Genomic DNA, 15217 nt, shown 5'->3' with positions numbered 1-15217 from the left:
TGCTCTTTACAGGGAATGGGTGCAGAGAAACAAAGTCTGGGCCTGTAGGACGACTTAACTTTAGAGCTAGACGAGCTGTATATGGGTTTGTGTGGATATGAACAAATTGATCTGAGACGGACTTCATACTTCACGCGTCATTTTTGAGGAGCACACTGGCCAGAGAGATGAACAAATTTTACTCAATGCAAACGGTGGAGCCAGAGGACGGGACCAAAGTTAGAGAGTCTTTCAAGTTTGTGTCGGAGGTGAAGGGGGAGGTGAAGAGGGATGTATGGAGAGAAGACGGTGGACAGGAGCGATCAGAGCCCTCCTGCTGTCTCAGTGTCAGCAAGATCTCCTACACAGTCAGGTAAATGCTGCAGAGTGGATGACTGCATGAGGGACAGACGCAAAAACTATTATTATATTATATATTATACTATGCAAAGATACAGACAGGTTTGGGTCAAATTATCTCTAATTTTATATTGTCTAACTCTAATTTATACTGAATTAGAAAATAGATAACATTGTTAGTTGTTCATAAACGCTTATATACTTTCATATGACATGATGACGGTTTTCACAGTGGAGATTGATTGCATTTCTGCGAATGTTAAAAATATTGGTGTGTGTTCCAGTGAGCGCGTGGGTCCGTGGTGGGACTTACCCTCCTACAGGAAGAGATGGACTCGCCAGATCCTCAATGATGTCTCCTTCCACGTGGACAGTGGGCAGATCATGGGCATCCTGGGCAATTCAGGTTCAAAGATTTGTGTGACTGCACCGATGATTCAGGTTAAAGGTTACATGAACTGGTAAAGAGCGTGAGAATGGTCACGTGTTGTTCAAGGGGGAAAACTATTATTAACAACAAGGCAACGTTCTTAAAAATAAATCAAATCCTCTTGCATGTTGTGTTGATTATTGGCCAATCTAAAAATGTTCTTAAATATATAACTCCATATACTCCTCTTCTTTGTGTGTGTGTGTGTGTCTGTGCACTTTGCGTCGTAAAGGCTCAGGAAAGACCACTTTGTTGGATGCCATCTCTGGGAGGATTGGAAACTGTGGTACACTGTTGGGCGAGGTCTTCATTAATGGCAGGAAAATGAAGAGGGAAGAATATCAGGACTGTTTCTCATATGTACTGCAGGTAACACACAGGAGATGTCCAAACGAGACAATTAGTTTGAAAAATTGAAACTAAATTCAATGAAATATGTATATATACTTTATATTTGTAAGAGTGTGACTAGAACCAGTTGTTTGTGAAACATATTAATAAAGCTGACATCATGCTAAACTTTTGGCCCATAGTATCACACATGAATGGCTGCATGCAGACACGTTGCATGTCTTTAAGTTGCCAAAATATCAAACCGCAAACTCGAATGAGCATGCACCATTTTGCAAAAACTCCTGAAGAGGTTGCCCTGGCCTCTGGATGAAATTAACTAAAGACCCTCGCTGGCCTCCTCATACACTTAATCTCTCAATGAGAGGTGCTCAAGTGTATCCAAAGCCTGAATTAAAAACACTGGCTTAAAACTGGCCTTGCTTCCTTTCAAATCATCTCTCTCTTCTTGCTGATAGCAACCCCCTCTGCTCTCTAAGCCTTGTCATTAACTTCCCCTGCTAAGCTGTAGATGAGGAGGTGATATGAGCTCCTGATATTAAAGTCATTCAGATGAGAGACTAAGGAGAAGTGGGACTGGGAGGCGCCACGTGTTAATTGAGGCAGGCAGCAGGTTCAGGAGGTTCAAGCAGTGTGTGTGTGTGTGTGTGTGTGTGTGTGCGTGTGCGTGTGGATGTGTCTGGGGAAAACGTATGTTAAAATTAGATTGAACATGCATAAATGAACAGGAAAATATAGAGTGTACTGCTGTACGTCCGATATGGATGTGCAGGGATTTGCAGCAAACTTTGCAGATAAATATACATTTTTCTTTTGAGTGTGTAGCATGAATGTTTACAGCAAATGCCATGTCAGTCACATGACGGAGTTTCATGATATACTGTAGTTTAATTACTGGAGAATGCCCAAGAGGAAGATGGAGGTGATCATAGTTAGTCTGCCTCGCTGAGTCTTACACTCTTTCTCTCTTTGTCTTTCTTTTCCAGAGTGATAACTTGTTGAGTTATCTGACAGTGGAGGAGACTCTGACCTACACAGCCCAGCTGGCCCTGCGGAAACACTCGGCCGAAGCCATCAAGAAGAAGGTGACTTTTAAGAGTCTCTTCCGCTCTGTCCACCCAGCTTAAACTTGACATTTCATGAGACCAGAGGGGGTGATTCACATTGCAATAGTACTTGTTATTTCAGATTTCTTGTTCTTTTGTGCTTCTTCACTTCCTGCTGCTATATATTTGGCCATTTAAGTCACAGCTAGTTCAAAGAAGCCAAACCTGAATTGAGCTGGTCATCAGTGCTTGGTCTGTCTCCTCTAGCTGATGTGTTTATCATGTTGGTCTAATGCCAAAGATCTTACAATCCAGTCTTGAAAGTCAAAACTTAAAAACTAACATTTATAACTTATGTTAATCTAAACCTCCTGGCCCTATCCTTTAATCAGAAATATCTCTGCAGGACTTAAGCAGAAAATATTCCTATCACTAATCAAGTGCATAAACTAGAACAAGCAGGAACGTTGTCTACAGTAGGCCCTTGTCATCTGACCCCTTGTTCCCATGCAGGTGTCGGCAGCGATGGCCGAGCTGAGTCTGACTCATGTGGCCCACAGTGTTATTGGAGGTCGTGTTTTCCCAGGGATCTCCGGGGGCGAGAGGAGGAGAGTCTCCATTGCCAGCCAGCTACTTCAGGACCCAAGTGAGTGCCACTCCAGAATTATAGGAGTTGTATCTGTGTATCACAGACATCAGACTTACAAAGGGTGCTACTGCTGCAAATTTAAATCATGATAATGAGGCGACGGGGGGTAAAAGTCGTTATCCTTGAAATTCAAATGATGATTTAAGCTTTGAGGCACATGGGATAAGGATATAAAGTCCCTCATGATTAGCACACTCTGTTTAGTAAATGATTTCATATAACACATGATATTTTATACGTACGCTTTTGGATGCAACAAAACTGGAGGCAGGACTGGGGCCATCCTGGGAACAGAAGAAAGTTCACCGCAAGACCCATCTTTCTCCAACGAGTTTTAAAAGTCCACACTGACAAATAAAGGGATCTAAGTAGGAGAGGAATAAGGAGAGGACAGAGGAAGAGATGGAGAAGAGTAATGAAAGACTGGGTTATCACACCACGGAGGGAATGAGCAGAGACCCACCTCTATGTGTGTGTGTGGGTGTGTGTGCTTATCCCAGGTGTAGTTTATCAGGTCTGCAGTCCTGTGGGGAGGACGAGGGGTCTCAGTCCTCATTCAGGATTAGAATGGCCATGGACACACACACACACACACACACACACACACACACACACAGACACACGCACACGGAGTAATAAGGAGTTCCCATTCGCTGCCTCTCCAATCAACCAGGAAATGAATTAATCTCACAATTAAAGCATCTGCTAATTCCACTCTGCTTTCATCAAGCAAAGAGGCAATCTTTTAATTGTCCTAATTAGAGTAATTAACTAAAAAAAAAGAAGAGAGAACTCACTTATCTTCACAAGTTAAAGTTGGCCCCGCTGAGAGTCCTGCGTGTGGCACTTAATAAAAAAGTACATTTAAAAGTTTCCAACTTAAAAGAGTGAAAGTTACTGTCCTACCTTTCCTCTTCTTCTCAACGTTTCATTGCAGGGGTGATCCTATTGGACGAGCCGACCACAGGGCTGGACAGCATGACCGCCAATCAGATCGTGGTGCTGCTGGCGGAGCTGGCCAGGAGGAACCGTATCGTCATAGTAACCATCCACCAACCACGCTCTGAGCTCTTCAGGGTGGGTGCTTGAGAAGATGAGAGACTGAAGCTTCCTTTAAAGGATAGATCCAAACTTTTTAAAGTCTTATCTTAAATCATTATGCACACGTCCATATGTACATTGTTCCTCCTGTCTATACTGGCTCTGAAGAGGCTCCTTTGTAATGGAAGTGATGGGGGGGGCTAATGTGAGGCTTCAGCAGTCTGAGGTGGACAAAAAAAAAAAGGTTACAACCTTTAAAGTATGTTATTTCCTCTCTTTTTTTCTCTCAGTGGAGGAATTACTATGAAAATCACTATAACTTTGGAAGACTCACATTTATTTGTCGAACTCTGACTCCTGAAGCTTCAAATGAACTCCAGCTGAACTTAAGAAGTCATTTTCACTCCTGAACCTTTGTCCTCCATCTTCTATATCAGAATAACATCAGTAAGACATCTCTTCTCTGTCGCTATGGACAGGAGAAACAACTACAGCAATCAAAAACTACGCTATGATAGAAGATTATGTGTTGTAGTAGTTAGTAGTTAATAGGTATTTGTTGATGAAGTTAAACTATTGTGGTGGTTTTGTGTCCCAGGTGTTCAGCAGGATAGCTATAATGAGTCGTGGAGAGTTGGTGTTCTGTGGGCAGCCAGAGGAGATGGTGGATTTCTTCAGCCAGTGTGGATATGAGTGTCCAGAATATTGCAACCCCTTCGACATCTATGGTACCGTATGCTACGGTCCTGGATTATGTATTGTATATTTTGCTGAGAATACACAAAACATATAGAAAGTAGTCCATGTTGCATGAACATTCAAATATCCAAACTGCAGTTGACTTCACCTCGGTGGACACACGCAGCAGTGAGAGGGAGGCAACCACCTACAGTCGCATGCAAGAGATCGCCTCATCCTATCAGAAGTCTGTCATCTACCAGAGCATGCTGCAAAAAACCCAGCAGAGCCTTCAGCGGCCAGACAAGCCGGCCATCCCCTTTAAGAGCAAAGAGTCACCCAACGGTGCAGCCAAACTTGAGGTTCTGCTCAGGTCAGTGCTGTGTAGACCTCATGTGTGAAGACAACATTGATTACTGGCACAGATAGACTCTTGTGTACTGAGCTGCTTCTCTCCTCATCTCTCATCTGTGCAGTTCACCCTCTGCACTGTATGAATAAACCTGAGTATGCCTGTGTGTGTGTGTTTACATGTGTGTAGGCGAACAACAAGAAACCTATCCAGAGACAGGATGGGTGTCCTGATGCGTCTGTCCCAGAACCTGATCTACGGCCTCTTTGTGGCGTTCTTTGTGATGCATTTAGACAACGACGTCAGCAAGGGTGCTGTGCAGGACCGCATTGGCATCATCTATCAGAGCATTGGTGCTTCACCGTACACTGGCATGCTGAATGCTGTAGCTCTGTGTGAGTTAAAAAAAAACATGTCTCTTTCCAACAATCTGACACATTCATTGTGGCACACTGCTAAAATTTCAAGCAGCACTCTGTGCTCTGACGTGCTCGAAATAATAACTGGAAACATAAATTACATTACATTCAATCTAACTACATGTGACTGATAACATCGGCCAATAAATATCTACACGGAGTGGATACGACGACTTCAGGGAAAATCTGAAATGCATGAAGTGATCTATTATCTGTGTTAAGCAGCGTGTATTAAATGTCTTTATCTCCCCACCGCGTAAGCTCGCTTATCTCCTGTTTAGTAGGTGAAAGAGGTCTGATGTCTGCAGTATTTTTGTTCCCCTTCAGCAGAAATGTGTAAATCCTAGCTTGGATTTTTACATGCCTGACATGCCTGCCTTAAGTGATGAGTTGTAAATTAAACTACAGTATCAGGATTATAGATCAGAACTGCAGTAGGACATCGTCACACATCAAAATATTTAAGTTGCATAACGATTATGTATGTGTAACCTTGTGTTTGCAGTTGTTAGAGAGGTGCAGCAGTTTACATTTCCAGCTTTACAGTACCTACAAAGAGGCAATGACTTTTACATCAGAGCTCAATGAACCCGAGTGCCTTTTTACCTACAGACCCACAGTATCTATACTATATCTGTCTCTGTGTTACACAGGTTCATGCTTAGTATTTATAGCAGCAGCCATGACTTAAGGTAACCTCAAACGCAAACAGACAGACAGAGACAGAGAGAGAAGCAGCTAAACAAAGCTGAATCTCAGCATTAGTTAATAATGTTTTTACAAATAATTTAAGAGTTCCATGGAGTTTATTTCTGATCCTGTGCACTATGTATTTTGTGTTGTTTGTAATGTAAAATGCAGCCAAGACACTTTTGACGTTGTGAAGGAAGTTGTATTTATTGTCAAACAACCACCTTTGTCTATAAAAATCTCTCTGATGCGACTCAGACCGAAATAATGTTCACAGCCAGGGAAATATATTAAAGTTTATTTATGTTACGTTCTTTCCTCACTCTTTGACGTATTTCTCTGTCTTTGAACATGGTTGAAACATTTGGGATAATCCTAAGTAAGCAACTCAACAAAATATATATCATAGGTCTAGTTACTTATGCAGAAATGTTAATTTAACATTCATTATATATATTAGGTGTATGTTAAAAGATGATACATGTGAAGGATATTGGCCGTGTAGGGTGATTATCTCTTCACTGTTTTCCTCCGTTATCAGCCGATCCTAAGACTTCATTTTACGGCTTCGGCTGTCACAGATACTGAGGATAAGAAATGTGATAAAACACCAGGCTGAGCAGAAGTCACAACAGAATCTCACAGATAAAGACAACGGTTTATTCCAAGTGGCAGGTTTACAGAGTTGTTTGGATAACTCTGCTGGATGCCTGCAAATCTGCTTTTTACTCAGCCAAGATATCAAGACAAATCGGTTCTTTTCAGTACTCTTGGATGGGTTTTAGTGATCGACAGAGCAACGTGCATTATTTGTTTTAATGATGCGGCTCTTGTCAAAGATTGCAGTTTAAGTTTCAAGTATGAAATACAGACCTTGAATGGGATAGTGACAAAAATCTGTCCACTTAATGAATATTAATTAACAAAAACTTTCCTCTGGTCTTTATAACCCTAATTTACCCTAACAGCATATATAATAGGATGTTGCATATTTATTTATTCTGGTCATTTAAGAGCTTCATCACATTATCTTCTCTGTTCCCTTCACTCAACAGTCCCGGCGTTGCGAGCCATCAGTGATCAGGAGAGTCAGGATGGTCTTTACAGTAAATGTCAAATGTTCTTAGCCTACATCTTCCACATCCTGCCCGCCAGCATCCTCAGTGTCGTCATCTTCACCTCTTTCCTTTACTGGTGGGTAATAAATGTTGTATGTGTTTGCCACATTCAGGGTGGGGGTGTACGCTGCATATTCAGCCTCCTTTGAAGATTTAATGGATATGATACTCTGTCTTCAGTCTCTTGCTCTTCTTTTGTCTGTTGTTTTGTCTCTGCCTGTTTTCCTCTCAGGACGGTGGGGATGAACCCTGACAGCTTGCGCTTCCTGTGTTTCACTGCAGTCGTCCTGGTGCCACATATCATAGGTCAGCAGATAATACTACGGAAAAAATAACAGCCATTCTTGCCTTCTTCTCAAAGCAAAGACACACGGCTTATATCCTATAACTCTAAAAACTTTTAGACTTCAGGCCTACAGATGTGCTTTACTGACTTTTAGTTTTATGTATTAATCTATGTTTTGTTTTGTTTTTCTTTTTCCATCCATCAGGTGAGTTGCTGACTGTGGTGCTATTAGGAGTGGTCCAAGACCCTAACATGGTCAACACTGGAGTAGCTCTGCTTAATATTGCAGGAATCGTGGTTGGATCTGGTTTCCTAAGGTGAGACACCAATTTGTGGCACAGTTTTTTATTTTATTTAATTAGTATGTTTAAGAAACTTCTGAATGTTTCATAGAGATTTGCTGTGGGTAACACACTTTCCTCTCCTCTTCTTCTCAACAGAAGCACACAGCAGATGCCGCAGGTCTTCCAGTGGCTCAGCTACCTGACCTTCCAGAAGTACAGCTGTGAGCTGCTCATAGTCACCGAGTTCCAAGGACTCAACTTCACATGCAGTAAGTTGTTTTTACCATGGGACCATCCATCTGTGTCCCCCTACCCTGAGAAAGAAAAAGGGCCTACATTGATAATAAGCTGTATTTGCAGCTCATATATGTCCCAGCATGAGCAGTACTTTAAAAAAAATGTGTACACGTCACTTTGTACCTGTTACAACATTTTATAAGCCTGGCAGTTTGCGGGAGCAATTTTGTCTGTTTTGCTTGATGTTGTAAAAGTTAATGTACTTGGCCTTGACATAACTATCTGCGCAGGACACTGGGATTATGTTTTGCCCCTGTAGTAAAATCTAGATTAGCTGGGATCATATATACAATTCAGTAAACGTAATTCAACGCTGATTCACTACTGTATTTAATCTTTTCTTCTACTGTCACGTTATATATGATTAAAGCAATAACTGATTTCTATTTATCAATTTGACATTTCATCATTCCGCTGATGCTCTTATTATGATCGACTTATAAAGTATGACTTCATTATTCAAGGACACTTGGCAGGACAGATTACAAACCCACTGAACCTGTGAACTCTTTCTGTCTGCTGTGTTGTGCTGCTGCAGATGTTTCCAAACCTTTGCCGGGAGCCTGTATGGTCACTCAAGGAAATCAGATCATTGATGAAGGCTATCCTGGCGCCCTGTCCCGATACACACTAGACTTTGTTCTCCTCTACTCCTTCCTCCCTGCCCTCCTGCTGCTGGGCATGATCAGCTTCAAGATCAGAGACAGGATCGTACGTCACTAAAGCGACAGACACACATTTGTGGGTGAATCTTCTGTTTAAACACATTTGAAGATGTTTGAGTATGATGTTATTGAGAGAAGATGACATATAGAGAAGTATTGTGGCTGCTTATAACTTCTGTGTTTGCAATCAACACTTTTCACAAACATTCAAGGAATATTTCTGTTTGAGTACTTACCCTAAAGTTCATCAGAATAAAGTATTATACAGTTCAGAGCAAGGAATCAAGTACAAAAAGCTTCGGTTTGACCTTTTCTCAAAAGAAATCCCAGTGCAGGGTGCAGGGCGCACAGTGCAGCACAGTTCATCTGTGCTGACAGGGATCTAATCATGGACAACTGAGTAGTCTTACTGTTAAATAGCACCATAAACCAACTTGCTGCTGGACCGGGCTTAAACAACGACTCTAACAGACAGCACAGATTCAACTTCAAGTCCTCTATAGTCTATTTCTGACTGAAGGACATGTTTGCACAAATTCTTGTTTTTATATATTAAAAAGGTGCACAGTGGCACATGTGAACTAACATGTAACTGTATCATAAACTATATACTATAACTAATCTTGTGTGTGATCATATTGTAAAGTTGCAAATTGAATGAATGAGTATCAACAAATATACGTGTTTTAAATGTCACTTATGTATTCCATGTATTATTTTTAGATTAAATATTGTGATTGTAATGTTTCATAAATAAGCAATGCCTGTTGTAAATGTAAAATTCTTTATTTTTTAGAACACATATCATCAGTATACAAATAGTTTTCACATGTTTAGAATAGTTGTACAAGTTTTATGAATTAACAACAGTACTTACAAGTAAATAAATAATACAAGCTGTATTTACATTGATAGGTGGTGTGTGTTTGTGTGTGTTTGTGACTATAAAGATGATTATCTCTCATGTCTCCAGCTCCAGTCCTTTCCATGACTTAGCTGCGTTCCTCTTATACTGATCCAACTCCTGAAAAACAGACACAAAGAGACAAAACATGACACTTATTCTATATTAATGTGAATGAGATACAATGATCCCCACAACACAAATATAGAGCACATAACATTGTGTTTATAACATCAGCAAATTGTGACACATGTAAATGAACACTGCAGTACATCCAAAGATCAAACATTAATTCAGGCTTCATCATGAGCTGGGCGATTTTGCTTTTTCTTCCACTTTGTCTGAACTTTGATGCACCATGTAATGAAGAGCTTATGTATAACGGTATAAATCTGGAAAGCTTCCAGGTGTGAATGTGTAACTTGAAATGGATACGCTCAGTGAAACACCCCTAAATACATAAAGGTGAAAAAAATACATAAAGAGGAATCTGCAGTTTTATTTTTGATATTGTCATACTTGGTATAATATAATATGGTTAACATCTTAGGGTAGAAATAGGAGTTAAGATGACTGCTTGCTAGTAAACAAGTATGTAAACAATGCAAGTTTCAAACTTTTAGAAAAACTTTGCAGGAAAGTAACATTCATCACACTTTCTCAAGAATACACACAATGTGTTTTGCTGAACAACACTGAACATAAACTCTACAGGGCACCTATTAAACTCTGTATTTTTGTACTTTTGTATTAGGAAACATTTTCCCAATTTGGGAAACATGTTAAAAATGTTTGTATCAGACACAATATGTTTTATTCTAGTTAATAAATGGGCAGAAGATTCTTTGAGAATTGTAAAAATGCACAGAAAGACACTTTACAACACATACTTGCCCTGTGACACAAATGTAATAATAATACATAAGAGACACAAACTGGGGCTAAGGGTACGCAGGCTCAGACATGTGGACTGGACGAATATTATCTCTTAGCAATACATACAAGATTTCCTGATATCCTTCAGTTTCCATGATAGATATCAGCTTACATATCTTCCTTTTTTTTCTCAGCTGGAATAAACCTTTACCCCATTTCTCTCATTGGTTACCCAGACCAATTACATTAGGTGCCATCCAATGACGGAGCAAGATGTCCAGCATCAGGTGAGACTTAATCAGCAATAACAGTATTGTGACTCAGGTTACTCCAGTTCAAGTGACAGAGTGGCACGAGGGCAGGGGAGACTAATCTCTGAGGTTATTACAGCCTGTTATGAGACCATGACAGAAACACTGCTACATACAGGTTACTGGAGGACAGAAAGTTACTCTAGGACATTAACCTCATTTAAGAAAGGCGTGAAGCAGAGTGTATATATGTTTCTCACGATACTGCTTTTGGCCAGAGGGCCTGTCATGTTGCTATGTCTTAAGTCGAAGAGAGAGAGCAGCACTGAGGAAACAAAGAATAAAAACTACTTCTTACTTAAAGCTTTATGGCTAAAATGACCCCATGATCTCATCAAATCGTGTCTCTTTAATCAACTAGGAAAGGTTGCATGTGTTCATTTCCCTTTTAATGCTGTTTAAACATCTGTTAAAGTCAAAGTTCAGGGCCACAAAGCACAGATCTGATTAACTGATTGATCACCATACTGCCAACTCACTACAGAGACACTGTCTGTCCAGAATCAAAGGTGAATGATGATGTGCGACGATTGTGCAAGCGTGTGATTGTTTCAGATATGGTACCTGGTCTTTCTGGGCTCTCATGGCATCAATCTGAGGTTCACTGTACTGTGGGTCTTTGGCTGGATCCTTTAGTTCCCGCTGCTCACTGGTATTCTGCAAAGACAAAGTCAGTTGGATGGACAGCATCACATTAAAACTGGACTGTTTATATAGGTCCTTTCTGGAAACATGCATGGTTATAAGAAGGAACACAGTCAGCATGTGTGAATATGATGTGAAACATCTGAGGCCAGTGACTGAACTACCTCTTGGGGAAAGACACGCTCGTAGACTTTCTTCCAGAGGTCCTTTGGGTTTTTGGCATGCAGAGAAGTTATGTCCACATCAGTAGTAGGAGGAGACCCTAAAGTAATCAATTAGTAATCATTTTAATATCACTGGTAATGACATTTTAATTCAATTCAAATGAGTTACTGCTTTTGGCCACAGAGTGGTGCTGTGCACACCTATTTGGCTGAAAGAGTCAGAGCCTGCTGGGATGATGAGAGGTTTGGTGGAGTCACAGGACATAGTTTTCCTGCTCACAACATTGAAAAAACAAGAAAAACCCTCATATAACAAAAACATTACAACAATAGGTAACATATTTATTTTTTGTTTGAAATACTTAGGTGAAATGCCAAACATTTTTCTCTTCATCTTTACAGTACATGATCCATTTCGAGCTGACTACACATCACAGACCCAATGCCCAAAATGTTTGAGAAAACCTGTTATATTATATAATCCAGTATAAATGTGAAATGCAATTACACTTAAGTCGTTGTGTTTTTTGACAGTCCTAGTTCTTGTCCACTACTAGTTGGTGTACAATGCTGTGTACAATCCTCACCCTCTGTCCAGACCAAAGGCCAAGTGGGAGAAGAAGCTTTTGGTTTTTGACATCAAGCTTTCCGACTTGATGCTTGTGAACTGATTAAAAAGATTCAGCACAGAAAGAAAAACGTAATCAAAGACTAGTAGAATAGCAACAGTTGAGTGAATTAATGTATTCAACTGAAAGAGAAAGCAAAACATTTCGCAGTATGTTTTAATCAGATATTATGTTAAATGTTAAACATGTTACATCTATAGTAAAAGCACACTTACAATAAGAGAGGCCGCATAGTAGTGAGCAACGAAACGCAGCGTTTTACTGACCACTTTCCGCTTGTCAGAGTCAAATTCCTGAAAAAAAAAAGGTGTTTTAGCACAAAATTATACCAGGATCTCATTCAGCCATCATGAGACTTACTCCATAGGCAACTGCGAGGTTGTGCTTTACCTGAAAGATGTCGTATTTGCTGCCAATGATGAGCAGAGGAACAGGAAAGGGACTGATCAGCTCTCTGTCCTGTTGACGGAGTCACAGTTAACTCAGGATACATGCGCACTCTCAAAGGAATTCTTATTTTGACTTTTTCCACATTGTTTGACTGATATCAAAATAGCTGGTTTTTAACATGTTGGTATTTTCACTTTTTTATTTGAGAGAATTTTCTAGGAGCCTGAGGTGTGAGCATTCCTCAAGCATCAAGAGTGTAATGAGCTGAAGTCTTACAGGATAGTCTTTGGCTAAGACACGTGCTGCTGACTGGACAGCTGTCTGGTGTTTGGCTCCAGATTTGGCCTTCTGTGCTTGTTGTGCCTTAGAAGAGATTTTTTCCACCTGAGCTTGTGCTGCCTGCAGCAGTTTCTCCATGGTTTCCCACAGGGTGTTGGGTTTTGACAGGTCCAGAATGAGGATGACAGAGAGCGACCTGGGAAAAGACAGAAAGGGCTGTAACCTCTGGCAGGAAACAAAGAAGAGGACAAACAGGACAAAAATATCTCAGGAATGTGTCTAAATGACCTACCTGATGCTGACAGGAGTGATGGGGATCTGGACCAGGTCTGACAAAGAGGTCCCCCCTCCCAGCTCCCATATGTGGGCTATGTCTTTAGGCTGAAAGAGGAAACCACCAGGCTATCGGTTTTATCACATAATCACATTACAAGTGACACATCATTAGATTTCTTTCTTATTATTATTAACATTACAACATTACACACACTCTACACATCTGCAGCAAGAAGCAAAGCATTTATTGGAGTACTGAAAGTTGGTTGATTTACTTTTCACACAGCTCCTTCTCTTCATAAATTTAAGTAAAACACACATAGTTTCCTTACTGTGTTGTGTCCTCGAGCCCGTCTACCGAATGTGTACTCCAGTGCCAGAGTCGGCTTGGATGGTTCATCTCTGGTGGGTAAAAGAAAAAGAAATGTAACAACAAGAAAAAAAAAAGATCCATAAGATAGCTTTTAGTGATTTAAGTGTATTCTCTGTCTCTCAAAGGCTTTTATTTACTGCTACTGTTTTTTATTTAACTGTTATTTATGTGTGTATAGTGTTAAAATAGGATATCTTATAGGTGTATAGTGTTAAAGTTTTGTTTTCTTGCTATTACTTACTATCTAACTTACTGTTTAGGAGCTGCTGCAAGAAACACAGTTTCCCTGAGGGGATTAATAAAGTATTTCTGATACTTTAAGATTTCATTTTGTGTCATGTCATCAGCTGAATAACTATTGAGTACACCTTAGATCTTAGATCATAAATTACACATCTGGTTACTAAAAGTTTGAGCTTTCCTGCTCAAAGCAAGGGTCTATAAGAGGGAACAAGGTGGCTAAACTACAGTTTACTGGCCTCTGTATTTGTCTTTTTAACATCACAGAATATAAAAAGCAGGTTCATCATCAACAACACTCACCTGTCGAGGCACCTGAGGAGAATGGACGTTTTACCCTGTGAGAAAACAAACGTGAGCTTACTAGTCGTGTTGGCTAACAACAAGCAGCATTAGAAACATGAAGGTAAACATACCGCAGCTTTGCTCCCCGTCAGAAACACGCTCCTCTCACTGACCGGCTCTCCTCCTTCCTCCTCCCCGCCTTCAGTCTCCCGACTGCGGACCTCCTCCGCAGCCTGCTCCCATAGCGTGTCCGAGCTGATAAAACAACAAAAAACGACACGAAGTTTAAAGAAAAGTCACGTCGTTACGTCTGTGATGTTGTTAAAAATGTCATACAAACTTATATTCACCTTATTTTTGGCATCAAATCTGATATTTACGAGCAAAGTTGACGAGCTAGCTAAACGGCTGAGGGTAACGGTTACAAGCGTTGCCAGAGTAACGGCGCGAGACGATGATGTAATCGTTTTGCCGCTTGAGAGGAATTATGGGAAACGTAGTGCCATCGTTGAAACAAGCTTTTTGTATTGCCTACAAGACTTTTCTTGCTCCATAGATCTTTATAACTCGATGGAAAGTTAAACTAATAATAACTAATTACTAACTAGTAAATTACAATGCTTAAAAATGTGTATTAAAGTTGTTATATCTAGTTTTGCATGAAGAAACTAAGCATTCATTCATTTATTTAATGGGACCATGTACAGTATTAAACATAAACGATTACATTTGATGTACAGCACCAGAGTTTTTAGACTTTTCATCTGCAGTCCCTTTGGCAGACACAATTAAAACATATTACGGCACAATAACAAACAGTGCAAAGCAAAAAAACACACAGGACACATAATACAATATACAAAGTTACACACAATAGCGCATAACATACACCCACAATGTCAGTGGCTACAGAGCTGAGTATCCTTTAGCAGTCTTTTTAATTTGGTTTTAAATGTACTGATGGAGCCGCAGCTCTTTATATTATCAGGTAGGGTTGTGGCTTTCACAGAGAAGGCTGATTGCCCAAATGCAGAGTGACGAAATGGTATGGCACAATCTTGTACAGAGGATATTCTGGAGGATCTAATAGAGCTTACTAAGCGAGTATACACAAAGTCACATAGTGGAGGAGGGGCCAAACTATTTAAAATTTTATAAACAAGGCACAAATTTGAAAATGGATAGCACAGATAGATATAG

The 15217-nt window shown here is 40.3% G+C and overlaps 2 protein-coding genes across 2 annotated transcripts; one reads left to right on the top strand and one right to left on the bottom strand.

Moving 5' to 3' along the window:
• The first annotated feature begins 140 nt into the window (after nt 1-140).
• abcg5 (ATP-binding cassette, sub-family G (WHITE), member 5) lies at nt 141-9609 on the top strand. Its single transcript, XM_019252909.2, has 14 exons — nt 141-352; nt 624-745; nt 1002-1138; nt 2107-2205; nt 2680-2812; nt 3753-3892; nt 4455-4584; nt 4694-4907; nt 5076-5281; nt 7051-7189; nt 7346-7419; nt 7605-7716; nt 7840-7952; nt 8519-9609. The coding sequence occupies exons 1-14, from the start codon at nt 168-170 to the stop codon at nt 8701-8703; spliced, it is 1989 nt and encodes a 662-aa protein (XP_019108454.2). The 5' UTR covers nt 141-167; the 3' UTR covers nt 8704-9609.
• Nucleotides 9547-14481, bottom strand: dync2li1 (dynein, cytoplasmic 2, light intermediate chain 1). Its single transcript, XM_010742714.3, has 13 exons — nt 14368-14481; nt 14149-14272; nt 14036-14070; nt 13452-13521; nt 13136-13224; nt 12841-13039; nt 12565-12633; nt 12390-12467; nt 12133-12212; nt 11747-11817; nt 11546-11643; nt 11301-11393; nt 9547-9669 (listed from the first exon to the last, which is right to left on the bottom strand). The coding sequence occupies exons 1-13, from the start codon at nt 14379-14381 to the stop codon at nt 9607-9609; spliced, it is 1083 nt and encodes a 360-aa protein (XP_010741016.2). The 5' UTR covers nt 14382-14481; the 3' UTR covers nt 9547-9606.
• Nucleotides 14482-15217: the final 736 nt, after the last annotated feature.

The sequence above is a fragment of the Larimichthys crocea genome, chromosome III (assembly GCF_000972845.2).
Source record: "Larimichthys crocea isolate SSNF chromosome III, L_crocea_2.0, whole genome shotgun sequence".
Classification (NCBI taxonomy): domain Eukaryota; kingdom Metazoa; phylum Chordata; class Actinopteri; family Sciaenidae; genus Larimichthys; species Larimichthys crocea.
This window is presented reverse-complemented; position numbering and strand designations above follow the sequence as displayed.